Source organism: Dermochelys coriacea, chromosome 22, assembly GCF_009764565.3.
Source record: "Dermochelys coriacea isolate rDerCor1 chromosome 22, rDerCor1.pri.v4, whole genome shotgun sequence".
Lineage (NCBI taxonomy): Eukaryota > Metazoa > Chordata > Testudines > Dermochelyidae > Dermochelys > Dermochelys coriacea.
In genome coordinates this window covers 1,552,910-1,574,433 of record NC_050089.1, presented here as the reverse complement: position 1 = coordinate 1,574,433, position 21,524 = coordinate 1,552,910, and the positions used below count along the sequence as shown (strand labels likewise).

Here is a 21,524-nt window from a genome sequence, read left to right as displayed (position 1 = left end):
CATATTTAAACAGTATGAAGGGAAAATTTAGTTTTTATATATATATATATAAATATTAGGACTGTCAAGTGATTAAAAAAAGTCATCACAATTAATCATGCGATTAATCACACTGTTAAACAATAATAGAATACTATTTATTTTAATATTTTTGGATGTTTTCTAAAATTTTCACATATATTGATTTCAATTACAACACAGAATACAGTGTACAGTGCTGACTTTATGTTTGCACTGTAAAAAAAAAAAGAAATAGTATTTTTCAATTTACCTAATACAAGTACTGCAGAGCAATCTCTTTATCATGACAGTTGAACTTACAAATGTAGAATTATGTACAAAAAATAACTGCACTCAAAAATAAAAGAATGTAAAGCATTAGAGTTTACAAGTCCACTCAGTCCTACTTCTTGCTCAGCCAATCGCTCAGACAAACAAATTTGTTTACATTTGCAGGACATAATGCTTAGGGTTGCCAGGCATCTGGTTTTCAACCGGAACGCCCAGTCGAAAAGGGGCCCGGTGACTCTGGTCAGCACTGCTGACCGGGCCGCTAAAGGTCCAGTTGGTGGCACAGCGGGGCTAAGGCAGGTTCCCTGCCTGCCCTGGCTCTCTGCGGCTCCAATAAGCAGCTGGCATGTCTGGCTTCTATGTGCAGGGGAAGCCACGGGGGCTCCCCATGCTGTCCCTGCCCAAACTGCAGGGCCAGTGTCTGAAGGAGCAGGCAGCGCACAGAACTCCCCGGTTCCTCGGCCTAGGAGCAGGGCATGCCAGCCGCTTCCAAGAGCTGCATGGAGGCAGGGCAGGCAGGGAGCCTGCCTTAGCCCCACTGCACTGTCATCCGGGAGCCACCTGAGGTAAGCGCCACCCAACTGGAGCCTGCACCCGAATCCCCCTCCAGGACCCCATCCCCCTGCCCCAGGTCAGAACCCCCTCCCGCACCATAACTCCCTCCTGGAGCCCTCACCCCACACCCTGTCCTGCACTCCACCCCCCTGCCCCAGCCCTGAGCCCCCTCCCACACCCAAACTCCCTCTCAGAGCCCGCATTCCACATCCCCTCCTGCATCTAAACCCCAGCCCTGAGCCCCCTCCTGCACCCAAACTCCCTTCCAGAGTGCAGACCCTGCATCCCCTCCTACACCCCAACTCCCTGCCCCAGCCATGAGCCCCCTCCTGCACCCCAAACCCCTTATCTCTGGTCCCACCACAGAGCCTGCACCACCAGCTGGAGCCCTCACCCCCTCCTGCACCCCAATCCCCTGCCCCAGCCTGGAACTCCCTCCTGCACCCTGAACCCCTCATTTCTGGCCCCACCCTAGAACCCACACCCTCAGCCGGAGCCCTTACCCCCTCCCGCACCCGAACCCCCTGCCCCAGCCTGGTGAAAGTGAGTGAGGGTTGGAGGGAGTGAGCAACGGAGGGAGGGGGGATGGAGTGAGTGGGGGCGGGGCTGGGGAGAGGTAAAGGTGTTCGGTTTTGTGCGATTAGCAAGTTGGCAACCCTAATAGTGCTGCCCACTTCTTGTTTATGTCACCTGAAAGTGAGAACAGGTGTTCACATGGCACTATTGTAGCTGGCATCTCAAGATATTTACATGCCAGATGCACTAAAGATTCATATGTCCCTTCATGCTTCAACCACCATTCCTGAGGACATGGGTCCATGCTGATGACGGGTTCTGTTCGATAACGATCCATAGCAGTGCAGACCAACGCATGTTCACTTTCATCATCTGAGTTAGATGCCACCAGCAGATGGCTGATTTTCTTTTTTGGTGCTTTGGGTTCTGTAGTTTCTGCATCAGAGTATTGCTCTTTTAAGACTTCTGAAAGCATGCTCCACACCTCATCCCTCTCTGATTTTTGGAAGGCACTTCAGATTCTTAAACCTTGGGTCGAGCACTGTAGCTATCTTTAGAAATCTCACATTGGTACCGTCTTTGCGTTTTGTCAAATCTGCAGTGAAAGTGTTCTTAAAATGAACAACATGTGCTGTGTCATCATCTGATACTGCTAGAACATGAAATATACGGCAAAGTGCAGGTAAAACAGAGCAGAAGACATACAATTACATTCTTTATTATAAAAAGAAAAGGAGTACTTGTGGCACCTGAAGTGAGCTGTAGCTCACGAAAGCTTATGCTCTAATAAATTTGTTAGTCTCTAAGGTGCCACAAGTCCTCCTTTTCTTTTTGCGAATACAGACTAACACGGCTGCTACTTTGAAACCATTCTTTATTATGAGTATCATCAGCATGGAAGCATGTTCTCTGGAATGGTGGCCGAAGCATGAAGGGGCACATGAATGTTTAGCATGTCTGGCATGTAAATACCTCGCAACGCCGGCTACAAAAGTGCCATGTGAATTCCTGTTCTCACTTTCAAGTGACACTGTAAATAAGAAGTGGGCAGCCTTATCACCTGTAAATGTAAACAAACTTGTTGTCTTAGCAACTGGCTGAACAAGAAGTAGGATTGAGTGGACTTGTAGGCTCTGAAGCTTTATATTGTTTTGTTTTTGAGTGCAGTTATGTAACAAAAAATCTACATTTGTAAGCTGCACTTTCACAATAAAGAGATTGCATCACGGTACTTGTATGAGGTGAATTGAAAAATACTGTTTTAGCTTTTTTACAGTGCAAATATTTGTAATAAAAAATAATAATATAAAGTGAGCCCTGTGCACTGTGTATTCTGTGTTGTAATTGAAATCAATATATTTGAAAATGTAGAAAACCATCCAAAATATTTAATAAACGTCAATTGGTATTTTATTGTACAACAGTGCGATTAAAACTGCGATGAATCATGATTAATTTTTTTAATTGTAATTAATTTTTTTTGTTAATCGTGTGAGTTAACTGCAATTAATCAACACTCCTATAAATAATATGTGTATCGATTATTCTCATAGCAAAATGACTGATCAATTATTATTATTTTATCAACTACAATTGGCTAATAACATAGTAAAAGCCTCCTGATTGGTTAATAGTTTAGATTGGTTAATAATTCAATCACACAGTGTTTTAATAATGTGTGCTGCAAAGAGCCGCAGGAGACATATTAAAGAGCCCTCGCAGCTCCCAAGCCACAGTCTGAGTATCCCTGGTCTATGTGGTCTAGCCCCAACACCTTTGACTCAGAAATGGGCTCTGTGCAGAAATGCCCATGCTGTAGTGACATTCCTGCTCCTGGCAGGGCTAATCTTCTGGGCACCAGGCTGCACGTGGCAGATTATGGCCCATGTTCATGCTGTTTCCAGTGGTGCTGGATGCTCCTGGTTTGGTGGGTGCCCAGCTGAGCTCTGGGCCAGATGGTGGCCCCAGGACATGGTGATTTTGTTTTGCTGTGTAAAAGCCGTGTTGCCCACTGATTTCAAGCCCTCTGTCCAATGCTCTGTGCATATGGACACTCGCTGTAACACATGGCTACAGTCTGGGGCTGGTGTCCGTCAGACTGAAGCCCCTGGGTTCACCCATCACCTCAAGCCAGGCCTCTCCCTCTGCCTCCTCCAACCAGCTTGTGCCTCGCTCTCAGGAGGGGAGTATAGAACAACTGGCCTTGTGGTGTGACCAGGGCCTCTTGCTGAGAACCGCCTCCCGCAGACCCCTCCGGGTTACACCAGGGGCTGAGAGTTTGAGCTGCTTATTGTGCAGGAACATCACTGACTGGCTCAGACTCAGCACCGAGGAGAGGGAGCTAAGATCGGTGGAGCAGCACCCAGCCACCTGAATTCAGGCCAGTCTGCAGGCTGCGTGGATGCAGTGCCTACTCGGGGTGGCTCCTCTGTTCCATGGCTACTCTGAGAGCTCCAGCCAGTTGATAGGTTCCCTCTCGTTCCGCTCCTGTGAGGGAACATCCCATGCTGTACTCAGCCCCACGTGCGCTCACCTCCAGGCCATGCAACAAGGACTGAAAGGTGTGGAATATGCAGACTTCGCTCTGAGCAATGCATGCTGGGAGTTAGCTTTTGCAGAGTTATAAACTGTTCTGAAAACAGCTTGCTCACAAAAATGTTCCCAGAGTTAGTTACCTTGTTTGTAACGTTCTGGGTTTCAGAGGGGTGCCAAGAGTAGGCCAGTAACTCTAGCCATCATGTGGAGACAGGCTGAGAGGACAAGACTACAGAGCTCAGCTGGGCAAACTTTTTCAGAAAAATAGATTATTCACTGAAAAACACAGTTTCACAGCAAATCTGATGTGAATTCACTGACTCATTCTGGCCAAAAATCTTTTTTGGGGGGCTAGAGTCACAAGGGAACTTTGGTACTGTTCACAAAGTAGTAGTGGAGGAGACTCCCACTTGACAACCTTTAGCCCCGTGGTTAGGGCACTCATCTAGCATGTGGGAGACCCAGGTCCAAGTCCCCTCTTTACCTGCTGTGGAGCAGGGAGTTGTACGTGGGTCCAGCCCCCAGGCGAGCACTCTAACGGGTGGGTTCTGGGGCTCTCACACGGGCCCGTTGAAGCTGTTCCACTTTGGATAAATAACTAAAGAGCCAGTTGAGCAGCTCACCTCCCAGATGAGTGCCCTAAACACCAGACCATAAAGTCATTTATTCTCTCACTCTCTCTGGCCCAGTGACTAGTTTCTGCATGGTAGAACAGCACCAAGAGGAGAGATTGAGGGAGCCCTACCTTAGAGCAGTCATTCACCTAATGGTCAGGAAGCTCCCTGCAGTACTTGGAAACCCACATTCAAAGCCCTGCTCTGCAGAAGGGATACCTGAATGCTGGTCTCCCACATCCCAAATGCCCTAAGACTGGAGCTAGAAGTGGGGGCTTTCCAGCTGGTTTGTGATTCTAGTCCCTTAAAAATTGCCAGAATCAAAATGGTTTGTGTCAAATGAAAAGTTTCCTTGGCTCCAAAGCAGACTTTGCCAATTCACCAAAAACTTCAGAAGTTTTTGGATTTGGTTCGGATCGAACCACTTTTTTTTAAAAAAAATATTTTTTGGAACTGCCAGTGAACCGAAAAATCAGTTATTTGCCCAGCTCTGCTACAGAGGTTATGGATCTGCTCATCTGCCTATCTCAGTGATCACTAACTGGGTGTCCACTTGGAAGCACCAAGGGCCTGATTTTCATTAGTACCTACAGCAAATATCGATTTCAGCTGAGGATGGGCTGCTCAGCTCCTCTGCACGTGTGAAACCTATGATTATAAAATTTGGGCAACAAGTTTAGGCACAAATTCTCAAGTGTTACCACAAATATAACAGAGCATGAACTTCTCTCCTAGTCACTCCCCCCTGCAAGAGGGGACTTTCACTGTTGCCAACTCTCTCAATTTTATCTTGATAATTGATGATAATTTATTGTGATAATTGGTGCACGTCTTTGCAATAACCACAGTCTTGTAGCAGGTAAGCCTGATACCAATTGGAATGAAAAACAATATCTGTGAAGGAGTCATTCCATTTGCTGCTGCTTTGCAGCTAATTCTTAGTTGAGCAAAAGCTAGGGGAGAAAACCCTGAACTAAATCCACTGCAGAGAAAGTGGCAGGTGGTTGGCACTGCAATTCAGCTCTGCCCCCTGGCATTTCCTGCAGCTGTGCTGGCTTCCAAACATCTTGGTCTTCCAAACCTCTGGATGCAGTCAGTGCTACCAAGAGGAAGACTTTGACTCTGAGGCACACCTCTGTCTGCCGAGGCATCCGCACTGAACGTTCAGGTAGAATGGTCGCCCTCTTCAAACTTGCTTGTTGGAATGTGAGGACAATGTGCTCTGATATGCTAAATGATCTGGAGGAGGCCAGTGACCCTAGGAAGTCTGCCATCAATGTAGGCCGTCTCTCTGAAACCAGACTAACTGACAGGCTCTCTGCACCAGAGGCATTACACTTTCTTCTGGCACAGAAAAAGCAAACAAGACCACCATGAACATGGGGTGGGTTTTGCAGTCAAAAATGCAGTAGTATCCATGGTTGACTGTCCCATTGCAACATCAGAATGAATTGTACCACTAAGAATATCTTCCCCAGGAGGCTTTGCCAACATCATTAGTATATCTGCTCCATCACTCTACAGCTTTGAAAAGAACTTGTTCTATCAGCAACTTGACAGTGCCATCAGCAAGCTACCACTGGGCAAGCAACTCTGTCTACTGAGAGACTTCAACACCAGAGTCAGCTCAGGTCACAAGATGTAGCTGCTATGCACTGGCCACTATGGAGTGGGGAAAATGAACAACAATGGGCAAAGGCTGGAGCTCTGCACCCCAGAGGACTGTGCATGACCGATACCTACTTCCAAGGCAGTCTCTTGCTGGACAGTCTTGTGGAGACACTGCAGATGTGGATGCTGGCACTGACTGAATTTAATTGTCACCTGTAGAAAACATCTACAGGATGTTCTCCAGACTCGCGGTTTTCACAGTATGTGGCAAAATATGGCTTTCACTATGGAAATTCCATCATACCCAGCAAAACTGTTGCCCATGTATTAACATCAACAACACAAAAGACCAAGGAAGATGTCTCCAATTTACTGCAAATCTCCTGGAAGCTATATCACCAGTTGCACTTCTCCTGAATGCTGATGCAGCATAAATACACTCAGAATGAATATACACATAGCTGCAATGGTAGCTTTTGGTAAAAAGACTGTACAAGATAATGGCTGCTTTGCCACATATTCTGAAGAAATGCTTCCAGTTATTGAATCAAAGTGCAGAGCATATCTGCACCACAACAGAAACTCCCCTCCTGAGACACAGGCTCACCGCAGAGTGGCCAAAGAACAATGCCATGAACAGCAAGGCAATGTCCTAATCATACTGGCTCGATCTGTGTGAGAAGACACCTCTTAGATCTCCATTCTCAGTGGATGCTTGTATGTATGATGCCTTCAAGAAAGCAATAGGTCCTTCAACCAAAAAGACTGCCTCATTCAAATCTCTTAATGGAGACATCATTATTGATGGGAGCAAATAGATGCAGTGATGGGTTGAACATTATCACGAAATCGATTCATGTGAAGCCACAGTTCCTGAAGCAGTACTAAATGCAATCCCCAAGCCTCAGACCATCCAATAGCTTGATACAGAACAGTTTAAAAATGAGCTAGTGCAGGTAATCACCTTTCTAGCAGCAGGAAAGGCTGCAGAAAGAGATGGAATTCCAGCTGAAGTACTGAAACAAGGGCAGGTTGTGCTGCCCAGTGTCTTGCTTGGCTACTGGAGGGAAGGACGGGCACCACAAGCCATGAAGGATGCCAACATCATAACACTATGTAAAACAAAAGGAGATTGCAGTAATTGCCACCACTACTGCGGAATTTGTCTCCTCACTGTTGCTGGCAAGGCATTTGCATAGGTCATTCTCAAAACGTAAGTTCTGGCTGAACATTCATATCCACAGAGTCAGTGCAGCTTCCATGCTGGTAGATCTACTATCAGCATGGTCTTCACACTAAGGCAGCTGCAAGAATAACGTCAAGAACAAGGAAAACCTCTCTACGTTGCCTTCCTAGATCTTACAATGGCTGTTGACCTGGTCAGAAGAACAAGCCTTTTTCAACTGCTAGAGACAACTGGTTGCCCCCCAGTCCTCCTCAGTCAGATTCAATTCTTCCATGATGCCATGAAGGCTACAGTCTAGTATTAAGGTGATCAATCTGACAGATCAGAAATGTCCTGTAGTTTCAAACAGGGATGTGTTTTGGCACAACACTCTTTGGTCTATTCTGTCTGCTACTTCGTCATGCTTTCTCCTCTCCATACAAGATCAAATGGAAAAAACTCTTCAATATTGCACACCTAAGAGCAAACAACAAAGTCCAACACCTGCTGATAAGAGAATGTATTTTTGCCAACAATGCAGGACTCATCACACACAGTGAAGAGGTGCTTCTACAACTTTGTAATAGCTTTTCGCTAGCTTGTGATACATTTGGACTAACCATCAGAAGAAGACAATGAATATGGCACAAGGTGTGTTGATTGCACCAGAAGTTTCAACAACTAACACCACGCTAAAAGTGGTGCACAGGTTCTGCTATCTAGGATCAACTGTATCAGATAACTTATCTCTAGATGAAAAGTTTAAATCTCACATCAGGAAGTCAGGTCCTATATTTGGCCAACTGGCTAAGTGTGTGGGGGATAACAGGAAACTAACACTGAACACCAAGGTATGGGTTTGCCAGATGTGTGTTTCGAGCATGCTGCTTTATGGTGGTGAGACCTGGACCTCCAACAACAGGCATAAAGAAGACTAAACACCTTCCACACCCATTGTCCATACTGTGCTCTAAATATCAAGTGGGAAAGCAGAATACCTGACACCAAAGTAAAGCAAAATTGCCAAATCCAATCACTAATCTCAAATATAGACATCTCCATTGCCTTGGTCTTCTGCATCAGACGGATGATGGACCCATTCCAAAGCATCTCCTGTATGGAGAACCTGCAAGGCTACTGGGCTGGCGTGGCTTGATGTTCAAGGACATTTGCAAGAGGGACTTGGAAATGTTCAAGATCTACATTGCAAGCTGGGAAGATACAGCTAATAACAGGATGTCCTGCAGCACTGCGCTATGCCAGGGAGTCAAATAGGCTGAAGAGAGGTGTTTGAGAGAGAGGAAAGCAAAGAGAGCAAAGAGGAAAGCATAGCAGGCCTCAAGGAGAACAGCTGCCACTGTTTTGACATTCTTCTTAAAGCCCGAGCTCCTGGAGTCAAGTGATGATATGAGAATCTCAGCCTTCATTTTTAAATGAGTAAGTTTCTAGCTCACTCAAGTTTACTTTCTAAGGCCACAGAAAAGAACCCAATATGTATTTTTTTAAATCTCATGATTGTTTGAGCCTAGCTCATGATTTTTGAATGTTTGAGGTTGGCAATACTGCATTTTTAACATCATGAGTGGAAAAAATTCCTCTCCTGGTGGGTGAGATGCCAGATGAGCAGCACAGGGGTCGGTGCAAGCTTATAGCATCACCTGAAAGGCTCATCTGACCAGTGGCAATCAGCATCCTCAGCTAGACTTGAATGTGAATTATGACCAGGCTAAAAATAGACTGTGAGTGGGCTTAGTGATGGGGACTCAGGAGAGCTGGGTTCTGTTCTTGGCTCTGCCATTGATCTGCTGGGTGACCTTGGGCAAGTCACTTCCCCTTCCCAATGCCCCACTCTTTGCTTCATCTATTCAGACTGCAAGATCTTAGGGGAAGGGACTGTCTCTTGCTCTGTTTCTGGGCAGTGCCCAGCCCCCTGGGGGTCTGATCTTGATCAAGATCTCTAGGAGCTAGTGTGATACAAATATTTACTAAGGAAAACCAGCATTGAGCACAAAGAGATTGAACTCATTCTCCTGACAAATGTAATCAATGACTGTAAGGACTGAGATGGGTTTGCTGGGGGAGATGAAGATAACAAATTCTAGCCATGCATTAAATGAACATTGTGTGTGTGTGTGTGTCTATTAGAATATTATAAACAACTAGAGCAAAGTCTGTTGACAGTTTAATTTTTAATTACCCTGACCCCCATTGGAATGGAGTAACATTCCTGGCCTGAAAGCCCTGATGAATATGGAAGACGTTCTAGGTGCCACAGGAGACTGGGCGCCTAAAGGACAGATAAGGGGAGCCAGACCCAAACCACCCTCTCTTCTGAGATTGCACATGGCGGTTGGCCCCAAGAATCTGCCTAAGCATCCCGATTTCTTCAAAAGTAAGAGGTCTCCATCCCTCTCACTGCTATAAAGTTGGCAAGGTTTCCTCCAGCCCTGGTTGTAAAGAGCAGCATTTCATTGGTTAGGATACTTCTGCATGAACATCAGATTCAGAAAACCCTGGCACCCTCACATCCACCTGCAAACATTCTGCATAGGTCCAGTATTAACCCCCATTTATAACTGGAGCCTGTAATTACAAATGTGGGATAGGCTCTGGCCCCACCGCCAGGCTGACACAAGGCACTGTTGGCCTGGCAGGACAGAACTGTGGCACTTTGTTACGCAGGGTCCAGAGGGCATTACACAGGTAAAGGTGCCACGGCCATGGAACTGCACAGGCCTTTCGTCCACAGAGAGGACCAGGCAGGAGCCCCCCTCTTTGAACACTGCATTTCTCTGGTACATGTACAATCAGGCTTTGTATCCCAGCTACAGGGACAGAAAAGAAAGGACTTGTGACAAGCAAAGAAAGGCATCTAATTTAGCTCTATTTGTCCTGCAGCTCTGAGGACAAGTTCAGCACGTCAGTGACTTTTCCCCACTTCAGAGAGTTTAAAGGCTAAAGAGGACACAGATTCCTGCCTTCTCACTCTCACTCATTTTCAGCATGGAACTAGCATTTCACTCTTTGGGACCAGCTGGGTGGTTAACGTGACAGGAGAGACCTTAGCAGACTGGCTGATGTTTGGGTTTTGCATCATGCACTGGGGTGGGAATTACACGCATTTTAATGCTCTATTAAGTTAGGGAGATGTTTGAGTTCAGTAGCAGTACAGTGCGGGCTGTGCCCAGCAATGCAGCCTAGCCCTTTGTCTGAACTCAGTGGGAAGTGAGGGCGGAGGGATAGCTCAGTGGTTTGAGCATTGGCCTGCCAAACCCAGGGTTGCGAGATCAATCCTTGAGGGGGCCATTTAGCGATCGCGGGGCAAAAATTAAGGATTGGTCCTGCTTTGAGCAGGGGGTGGGACTAGATGACCTCCTGAGGTCCCTTCCAACCCTGATATTCTATGAAGCATGCCCCATCAGGGATACAACATTTCCCAGAAGATAGAGCCTGCAGGACGCCTGACAGACAGTGCAAACAAAGCCCTGGATGTTTGTGAGGCTCAGATACAACAGTGATGGGTGCCACAGACCCGCCTCACGGAACTGCCCCATCAGTGCCAGGTTTGGATGGTGGCAGCAGGTGAGGCAGGGCCACACACTGAATGTCTCCGTCCCTTTCCAGGCATCTCCAACCCCCTGTCCCCGGTCTGGCCTTGTCCCATGCATTCAGCCTTCCCTGCGGCTCCTGGCCCCCAGTGCTGCTGGGCATTGCAGGGGAGCAGCAAGCACAGGACAGAGAGTCTACCTGCTCTCAATTCTTGTGCCCGATACCACACTGAGCCCCATGGACCAGGAGGAGCAATTGCAGGAAGAGCCCTGCTCAGCCTCACAGCCCTGGGCTGGAACTCGCTCCGTGATGGACTGTTCTGAGATTTCACTACTTGTCTTAACAGATGTCTGGTGAGCATGTGCAGTGATTTTCAGATGCCAAATCTGGGTAGATGTATATGGGGGCAGCAAATGCCATTTCCCTGACCCAAAGGCTGCCGCCATGCCAGATTTCAAGTCCCTGCTCCAAAACACCTTCACACTAGGGCTTCTCAAAGAAATCATGTGTAGGAATTTTTTAACATGGACTAAACAACCAGTGCTAACTACTGGGGAGTTTATAGGCTAACTTCAGCTGCAGAATGTATTATCCCAAGAGAAGATCACAGAAAGTATTTGTAAGCATTAGTACTGAGACAGTGTCATTCACTTCTCATGCACTGGGAGAGGGTAAAGATCTCTACAACACTTGTGCCTTGCATTGCGGCCATCCAGTGGTTGCTTGGCACCTCCTTTCTGCCACAGGAAGGCACTGTGTGGAGGGCAGTGGCGAGAGTGGTCTGCGCTAGGACTAAGGAATGGACCACAGGATCTCTCCAGGCAGTCAGTGTGCAGGGGCTGCAGTTCAGAGACAGGCCCAGTGGCCTCAGAAGGCTGCACTGCCATGCTATGCTCTAGCTGCAGATGGCAGGTGGATTTCACCTACACTTCACCCACACAGAATCGGAGAGTGGCTATTTCAGATACAGTGAGAAGGCAAAAGCCTTCTAAAAGATCGGCCACCCCAGAGTGGGAACCTGGCCCCACACACCGTGGGCTCTGCACATGCAGATAATTACTGCTTTTATGCAACTACTTGTTAGTTATATCATTTGGTATCAGCAACTACCAATTACTCAGTCACTTCCTGTAACAATTAACTCATCTTAGTAATACAGAGCAAACACCAGTAAAGGGCAAGGGATTCGTTTATTTGGTTTCAGTCATTAAAAAATTACTATTAAAAAATACACCCTAGTGCGCTGCTGAAGGGCTGGCTCCATATGGTGCCGAGTGAAGAGGGGCCCCTTTTACAGCTATCAGCAGATTTCCACCACAGGTCACAATTGTGCACTGCTTTCCATGGGCTTTTCACTGGATTTAAACATGCCCTGCCTGAAATCCCCATGTGTGCCAGGCTGGAGAGTTTCTGCGGCACGTCGAATGGACAATGTCACCACACAAACTGTATGCCTTCCCCCACATGTCCACGCCGTCGGAATACTTACTATACACTGTCAGCTTTATCGGGACGCTGCGCCCGCTACTAATGGGGTTTTCTACCAGACAGCTGTAAATGTCATCATCAGACATGAGGACTCTTGTGATGGTGAGCATCTTCTGATCGTGGGAGAGAAGCAGCCGTGAGTCATTGCTGAGGGGCTTGCCATCCTTCAGCCAGGTGTAGGTGGGCTTTGTGCCATTCTCGTGGGAGCAGTTCAGGGTGAAATACTCACTTAGCTCCAGCACGGTGGATGATGCAAGGACAACGTGAGGCTTTGAAATTGGAACTAGAAGAAAAAGAAAATAAAAACACTCCTAATTAGCACTATGAAAGAGACGGCATCTCCCTGCAGTGTTACAACCCCTGCCCCTGTTCCAATATCTTTCCCCATTCCCGGCCTGAGGAGAAACTGGTGTAGCCAGCAGCTGAGTCCCGCTCACTGGTTGCACTTGGCCATTTTCGGGTTCTTTGGGGTTTTCTTTCAGACTCAGCAAACGCTCTGACTTTGCTGCAGGCAGTGCCAGATGCTAGGGAGGCAGAATGTGACAGCCCTGATGATAAAACCAACCCCCCGACAATCAACCATACTGCAACAAAGCCACGAAAGAGTCAGGGGGTCTGGCCATGGAGGAGCACCGAAGAAGAGTGAATCCCCATGTCCTCCAGGCTCAAATCACCGAGCAATCAGATTGCAAAGCACTGCTGAGTTTTCTAGCAATCCATGTCATTATTTGTTTGCACCCAGAGACCATAAAGGAGAGTGGGGCCATATTGTGCTGGGAGGTGGACAGACACATACTGGAAGAGACAGCTCCTGCCCCAAAGAGTTTACCCTCTAATAGACAAAGGGAGGGTCATCTCTCCCCATTGTACAGATGGGACCTGAACCCAGAGAGATTAAAGAACTTGCCCAAGGTCACACGGGGAGTCTATGACGGAGCTGGGACAGAGCACAGTGCTCTGGGATCCCAGCCCAGCACCTAAACCACAAAGATGTCCTTCTTCTCCATAGGGGTTAGCAGGCATGTTTGTGAGTCTCTCCAATTTTTTGTTTTATAAACCCTTGTCTCCATCTCATTCCACCTTGAAGCAGTTTGGTCATGGCCCTCTGTCCCCAGCTGCTGCCGGGATTCCATTCACAGTGTGCTGGTAATGGCAAAAGCCCCTTGACATGTTAATCAGCCAGCTGAAATCCCAGCTCCTCATACTTAGGGAGAGGCTTCCCCTCCCACACTTGGTGCTGGGAGGCAGTGACATTAACCAAACATGGGTCTGTGGCCTCCACAGAGGCCCCATGCCACATGCCATGGCCCACCCTCCCTCAATCGCCCTGTCTGACGTGATGGGTGACAGAGACAGGAGCTAAGGAAGCTCTCACTAGAGGAGGGTGCTGCCAATCCAGAGTGAGAGCGCTGCCCTACCCAAGTGGCTGCAGGTCACCTGGCTGGCAGGGCTGACAGGAGGAGGCACCAGCTTAGGGGAGAGCACATCTGGGTGCTGCTGGTGGAGACAGCTGGCCCACATACAGCCTGAAGCCGGGGCAGGGCGTTGACTCAGGGAGCAAGACGGGCATGTGGCCGCAGCCAGGCTGGGAGAGGGGCCTCATGGAGGCCTGCCCAGCACAGCCACGACGGGGCCTGATGCCTGGCAATGCAGCAGGGAGCTCGATTCACCCTGCAAGTCCCTGCAGCAGGAGGTGCCTAGCTGGGGGCTAACAGACCAGAGCTGGGGCTGTTTGAACTCTAAATCAGGTTTGAGAGCGTCCCTCCGTAGCACAGGGTTTTACATTTAAAAATGACTACAAACCTGTGTGCAGCCAGTAATACAGGCAAGGACTGTGTCTTCCATTTGTTTGTACAGCCCCTAGCACAGTGGGGCCTGATTGGGACCTATGGGCACTACCACAATCCCCAGGTTAAATAACAATAGAGCTCCACAAACTGAGTAATTGCACAGTTTCTCATTATTAAGCGCACGTCACGTGTTCTTACTGTGGATCAGCTCATATGGGGATCTTGCTAGCAGCTAGAGCTGATCAAAACAAATTTCCATTCTGCAGGAAACTTGGACATTTCAAAATTTGTTTTCATTCCAAACTGGGCTGAAAAATGTTTTCAAAATTTCCGGCAAAACAGAATTTCTGCACATTTCCAGTTTCAGAAAAATTGCATTTCAGAATTGTGAAATGTTGCTTAGACTGTTATGGTTTGTTCATGTTTATATTTTTATTATTATTTTTACATTATTTCATAACGTCGCTGGTCGGAGAGCATAATGATTCGTGTCAAAGTGGCAGACTATTCCATTCATTACAGCACAAACAGGAGACGCTTCAATCGAGAAAAAAGATAAGATGTTTCAATCTGTACTAAGTGGCAGCTGCCTGCAAGTAGGAATTCATATTATGCACTACTGCTATGGAAACGAGGAAAACCTATAAAATAAAACTGAAAACAAAAGTTTGAAAGTCCCTGAAATTAAAATGTTTCAAAATGGAAAAGAATGGCAGACGACATGTTTTCTGTGGGGTTTTGTCAAAATTTACACATTTGACACAAAAAGTATCTGGCAAACCAGCACAACCAGCAACATGCCTATTAATTGTCACAGGTCAGAGCAACTGTACCTGTATTTCCCCCCTAGGGCCCACCAAGTGCACCCACCCTCAGGCTTCCAGCTCCCCGGGCATAACATCTCTTGGGCAGAGCCCTGTGTTTCTCTTCCTCCTGACAGGCATATTTCCAGGATGCACAGTCCCCTGCCTATATTGTGAGTTCCCAGCAAGTCAAACTGTCTAAGCAGGCCTGCTTTGCCTTCTCCTCAAACAGTGTAATTGCCACGGTTAACACAGGGCTCTTTCTAAGCAAGCACAGTTATTCTTAAAGTGAAAGCATTATAGAGAAAACATGTTACAAACAATACAAGAACCTACAAATAAACTTACCAGAGATCACCCCACAAAGGCTCAGGCAGGTAAACAGTCCTTCAAACAAAATTTTTGGGTGGCTACAAGCTCATAACTCCTTTTTCTCAGAACAAGAACACTCATGCAAAGCTTAGTCCCTCCTTTATACAGTTTGGGGTTTGATATGGGAATAGCTAAGTCCTAGACAATGGGTTTCTCCTCAGGGTGTAGTTTCCAAAGGACGGGGTTTTGCAGAACCGGAGGAGTTACATTTGCGTACGCCTCCCCCTAGAGATTTCTTGGGGAACCCACTGAATTTTAAAAGTTCACCTTGTTTCAAATAGTCCTTTGAAGCTTCTAACACTTTTCAGCATTTACATTAATCAGGTCTCTTCCCCGGAGACGTCACACACAATCCCACAATAATATGTGAACATTTGCATTTTCCATACAATGAACTCCTAAGATACTTCAACTTAAATCAGTAAGGTTTGTCCAGGATATTGCAGGACTTTGCCATAGCTGTCATGCTAATTACAAGACTTCTCTTGGACTGGATATAGGAAACTAAACCTTCCTGGAGGCTCCTGTGAATGATCAGTACTGAGACTAGAGATAGCACTCCGTATACCCATTTGAAATCACCAGCTTTCCATAGTATGATCAGGTGCGATCCTGGCCCCGCTGAAGTCAATGGGAGTTCTGAGGTCATTGGGGCCAGGATTTCACCCATATGACCATATGGAGGACAATGGGACTCAGCAGGAAACCCTGCACTTGGTAGCGTTTGCAGTGAGATAATGTTGTTCTGACTCCTAGTTACCTAGCTGTCACCATCTTCAAGAAGTAAGGTCATGCTTTTCGGTGCTCTGGAGTTGCTAGGTCCTTTGTCTTTGGCATTTCTGAAGTAGTAAATAAACTAGAAATCTAAACAAATGTTGAATAATAGAGCTCCACAGCCTGAAGGCAAACAGCACATTGGAGCACTGTTGCACAGAGCTGTCTGTGCATTTGTGTTTTGTACAGGGCCGGGAATATCACCAAACAAACAATGAATTCTAACAAGGGTTCCTAAAGATCCTTAGCAAATGAGAACGATGAATAATGAAAAGCACTTTGCGTTTTTAGTGTAACACGTGCTAAGGGCAGGAAGCTTGTCCTGCTGCAAAGCCAAACAGCTACTCCATAAGAACATATGAACGGCCAGACTGGGCCAGACCAAAGGTCCATCTAGCCCAGTATCCTGTCTTCCGACACTGGCCAATGCCAGGTGCCCCAGAGGGAATGAACAGAACAGGGAATCATCAAGTGATCTGTCACCCATTCCCAGCTTCTGGCAAACAGGCTAGGGACACCATCCCTGCCCATCCTGGCTAATAGTCACTGATGGACCTACCTTCCATGAGTTTATCTAGTTCTTTTTTGAACCCTGTTATAATCTTAGGTTTCAGAGTAGCAGCCGTGTTAGTCTGTATTCGCAAAAAGAAAAGGAGTACCGGTGGCACCTTAGAGACTAACAAATTTATTAGAGCATAAGCTTTCGTGAGCTACAGCATGCATGATGAAGTGAGCTGTAGCTCACGAAAGCTTATGCTCTAATAAATTTGTTAGTCTCTAAGGTGCCACCGGTACTCCTTTTCTTTTTCTGTTATAATCTTGGCCTTCATAACATCCTCTGGCAACGAGTTCCACAGGTTGACTGTGTGTTGTGTGAAGAAATGCACCGCTACCCCAATATAACGCTGTCCTCAGCAGCCAAAAAATCTTCCCGCGTTATAGGTGAAATCGTGTTATATCGAACTTCCTTTGGCCTCAAGCATTTCCGTTATTAATAGTCAGCAAATCATTTTTGTCAGAACTAACACGGTGTATTCAGTAAATAAATCTGTTCTACAATGGTTAAATTGTATCTCCTCTCTTTAATTACAACAATTATTTTGTAAAATTTGCCCATGCCTAATACAGGGGTGGGCAAATTTTTTGGCCCGAGGGCCACTTCAGGGTTCAAAATTGTATGGAGGGCCGGGTAGGGAAGGCTGTCCCTCCACAAACAGCCTGGCCCCACCCCCATCTGACCCCCATCTACTTTCTGCCCCCAACTGACCCTTCAGAATCCCTGACCCATCCAAACCCCCCCACTCCTGTCCCCTAACTACCCCCTCCAGAGACCCCCCCATCCCTAATCACCCCCAGGACCCCACCCCTACTCAACTCCCCTGCTCCCTGACTGCTCCGACCCCTATCCACACCCTCGCCCCCTGACAGGCACCCTGGGACTCCTACACCCTATCTAATGCCCCCGTTCCCCGTCCCCTGACTGCCCTGCCCCCAGAACCTCTGAACCATCCAACCCGCCCTGCTCCCTGACCGCCCCCCGAGACCCTCTGCCCCTTATCAAACCCCTCGGCTCCGGCCCAGCACCCTTAAAACGCTTCTTAGAGCAGCGTGTCTGAGCCAGACACGCTGACGCGCTGATCCCAAAAGTGCTGCTTTACCGTGTTGTATGCGAACCCGTGTTATATTGGGTCGTGTTATATCGGGGTAGAGGTGTACTTCCTTTTGTTTGTTTTAAACAAACAATTTTTTGTTTGCTGCCTATTCATTTCATTTGGTGACCCCTAGTTTTTGTGTTATGAGAAGGAGTAAATACCACGTCCTTATTCACTTTCTCCACCCCAGTCATGATTTTATAGACCTCGCTCATATCCCCCTTAGTCGCCTTTTTTCCAAGCTGAAAGTCCCAATTTTATTAATCTCTCCTCATATGGAAGCTGTTCCAGACCCCTCATCATTTTTGTTGCCCTTCTCTGCACCTTTTCCAATTCCAATGTATCTTTTTTTAGACGGGGCAACCACATCTGCATGCAGTATTCAAGATGTGGGCATACCGGGGATTTATATAGAGGCAATATGATATTTTCTGTCTTATTATCTATCCCTTTCTTAATGATTCCCATCATTCTGTTTGCTTTTTTGGCTGCCACTCCACATTGAGTGGCTGTTTTTAGAGAACTCTCCACAATGACTCCAAGATCTTTCTTGAGCGGTAACAGCTAATTTAGACCCCATCATTGTACATGTATAGTTGGGATTATGTTTTCCAATGTGCATTACTTTGCAGTTATCAACGCTGAATGTCATCTGCCATTTTGTTGCCCACTCACCCAGTTTTGAGAGATCCCCTTGTAGCTCTTCACAGTCTGCCTGGGACTTGCCTATCATGAGCAATTTTGTATCATCTGCAAATTTTGCCAATTCACTGTTCACCCCTTTTGGCAGATCATTTACAAATATGTAGAATAGGACTGGCCGCAGTACAGACCCCTGGGGACACCACTATTCATCTCTCTCCATTCTGAAAACTGACCATTTATTCCTACCCTTTGTTTCCTATCTTTTAGCCCATGAGAGAACCTTCCCTCTTATCCCATGACAGCTTACTTTGCTTAAGAGTTTTGGTCAAGGACTTTGTCAAAGGCTTTCTGAAAATCTAAGTACACTCTATCCACATGCTTGTTGCCCCCCTCAAAGAATTCTAGTCAATTGGTGCGGCATGATTTTCCTTTACAAAAACCATGTTGACTCTTCCCCAACAGATTAGGTTCATCTATGTCAGGGGTCTCAAACTCCTGGCCCACGGAGTGGCCTGAGAACCTCCCCAATGTGGGCCGTGAGGCACCAGCAATTTTGGGGCCAGGTCTCTCCTGGCAAACCAGAAATGACATTTCAAAGGGACTTGGCAGCATATGGACAGGCATCAAGTCACAAGGCAATGATTCTTCTGGCGTGACTGCCCTTGGAGTACACCATTCAGTTCTGGCCACCTTGGTACCAGGAAGACAGTGACAAGCTAGAGGGAATCCAGGGATGATCAATACTCATGATCAGAGGCCTGGCAGGTGTGAGTGAAAGATCTAAATGGGCCAAACTCATGCTTGGTGTTACTCCAATGAAATCAAGGATAGATTTGGCTTGATGTGCACAGCTTACCTAAACAATGACTAAAAGTAGGGAGAAGGGGACATAATGGGTTGCAATATTTAGGATGATGTGTAAAAAGAAAAGGAGTACTTGTGGCACCTTAGAGACTAACAAATTTATTAGAGCATAAGCTTTCGCGAGCTACAGCTCACTTCATCGGATGCATTTGGTGGAAAAAACAGAGGGGAGATTTATATACACACACAGAGAACATGAAACAATGGGTTTATCATACACACTGTAAGGAGAGTGATCACTTAAGATGAGCCATCACCAGCAGCACGGGGGGGAAAGGAGGAAAACCTTTCATGCTGACAAGCAAGGTAGGCTAATTCCAGCAGTTAACAAGAATATCTGAGGAACACTGGGGGGTGGGGTGGGGGGGAGAAATAACATGGGGAAATAGTTTTACTTTGTGTAATGACTCATCCATTCCCAGTCTCTATTCAAGTCTAAGTTAATTGTATCCAGTTTGCAAATTAATTCCAATTCAGCAGTCTCTTGTTGGAGTCTGTTTTTGAAGCTTTTTTGTTGAAGGATAGCCACTCTTAGGTCTGTAATCGAGTGACCAGAGAGATTGAAGTCTTCTCCGACTGGTTTTTGAATGTTATAATTCTTGACGTCTGATTTGTGTCCATTCATTCTTTTACGTAGAGACTGTCCAGTTTGGCCAATGTACATGGCAGAGGGGCATTGCTGGCACATGATGGCATATATCACATTGGTAGATGCGCAGGTGAACGAGCCTCTGATAGTGTGGCTGATGTGATTAGGCCCTATGATGGTATCCCCTGAATAGATATGTGGACAGAGTTGGCAACGGGCTTTGTTGCAAGGATAGGTTCCTGGGTTGGTGGTTCTGTTGTGTGGTGTGTGGTTGCTGGTGAGTATTTGCTTCAGATTGGGGGGCTGTCTGTAAGCAAGGACTGGCCTGTCTCCCAAGATCTGTGAGAGTGATGGGTCGTCCTTCAGGATAGGTTGTAGATCCTTGATGATGCATTGGAGAGGTTTTAGTTGGGGGCTGAAGGTGATGGCTAGTGGCGTTCTGTTATTTTCTTTGTTAGGCCTGTCCTGTAGTAGGTGACTTCTGGGTACTCTTCTGGTTCTGTCAATCTGTTTCTTCACTTCAGCAGGTGGGTATTGTAGTTGTAAGAATGCATGATAGAGATCTTGTAGGTGTTTGTCTCTGTCTGAGGGGTTGGAGCAAATGCGGTTATATCGTAGCGCTTGGCTGTAGACAATGGATCGAGTGGTATGATCTGGATGAAAGCTAGAGGCATGTAGGTAGGAATAGCAGTCAGTAGGTTTCCGATATAGGGTGGTGTTTATGTGACCATCGCTTATTAGCACCGTAGTGTCCAGGAAGTGGATCTCTTGTGTGGACTGGTCCAGGCTGAGGTTGATGGTGGGATGGAAATTGTTGAAATCCTGGTGGAATTCCTCAAGGGCTTCTTTTCCATGGGTCCAGATGATGAAGATGTCATCAATGTAGCTCAAGTAGAGTAGGGGCATTAGGGGACGAGAGCTGAGGAAGCGTTGTTCTAAGTCAGCCATAAAAATGTTGGCATACTGTGGGGCTATGCGGGTACCCATCGCAGTGCCGCTGATTTGAAGGTATACATTGTCCCCAAATGTGAAATAGTTATGGGTGAGGACAAAGTCACAAAGTTCAGCCACCAGATTAGCTGTGACATTATCGGGGATACTATTCCTGATGGCTTGTAGCCCATCTTTGTGTGGAATGTTGGTGTAGAGGCTTCTACATCCATAGTGGCTAGAATGGTGTTTTTAGGAAGATCACCAATGGACTGTAGTTTCCTCAGGAAGTCAGTGGTGTCTCGAAGATAGCTGGGAGTGCTGGTAACAAAGGGCCTGAGGAAGGAGTCTACATAGCCAGACAATCCTGCTGTCAGGGTGCCAATGCCTGAGATGATGGGGCGTCCAGGATTTCCAGGTTTATGGATCTTGGGTAGCAGATAGAATACCCCAGGTCGGGGTTCTAGGGGTGTGTCTGTGCAGATTTGTTCTTGTGCTTTTTCAGAGAGTTTCTTGCAAACTATGGTGACCTTAAATGTAGAGCCCTGCATATCCGCAGATATCCACATCCGCGGATACAAATATCCATGGACCATTTTCGTGGATTGCAAATCGGACGCGGATACAAATTTTGTATCTGTGCATGGCTCTACTTAAATGACCTGGGTAGAAATGAGAATAGTGAGGTGAGAAAATTTACCAATGACAAAGTTATTTAGCTTAGGCCCTGTCTACACTACACATTTAACTGGGCTTGTAACCAACCAGGGGCATTGCTAGC

The 21,524-nt window shown here is 46.8% G+C and overlaps 1 protein-coding gene across 5 annotated transcripts in view; it reads right to left on the bottom strand.

Moving 5' to 3' along the window:
• HEPACAM (hepatic and glial cell adhesion molecule) overlaps positions 1-21,524 on the bottom strand; it is an 88,299-nt gene that overhangs the window by 11,651 nt on the left and 55,124 nt on the right. For all 5 annotated transcript variants that reach the window (XM_043500987.1, XM_043500988.1, XM_038380664.2 and 2 more), the window contains one exon: positions 12,326-12,607. In XM_043500987.1, the coding sequence (XP_043356922.1) occupies positions 12,326-12,607 (282 nt within the window). The remainder of the gene's footprint in view (positions 1-12,325; positions 12,608-21,524) is intronic.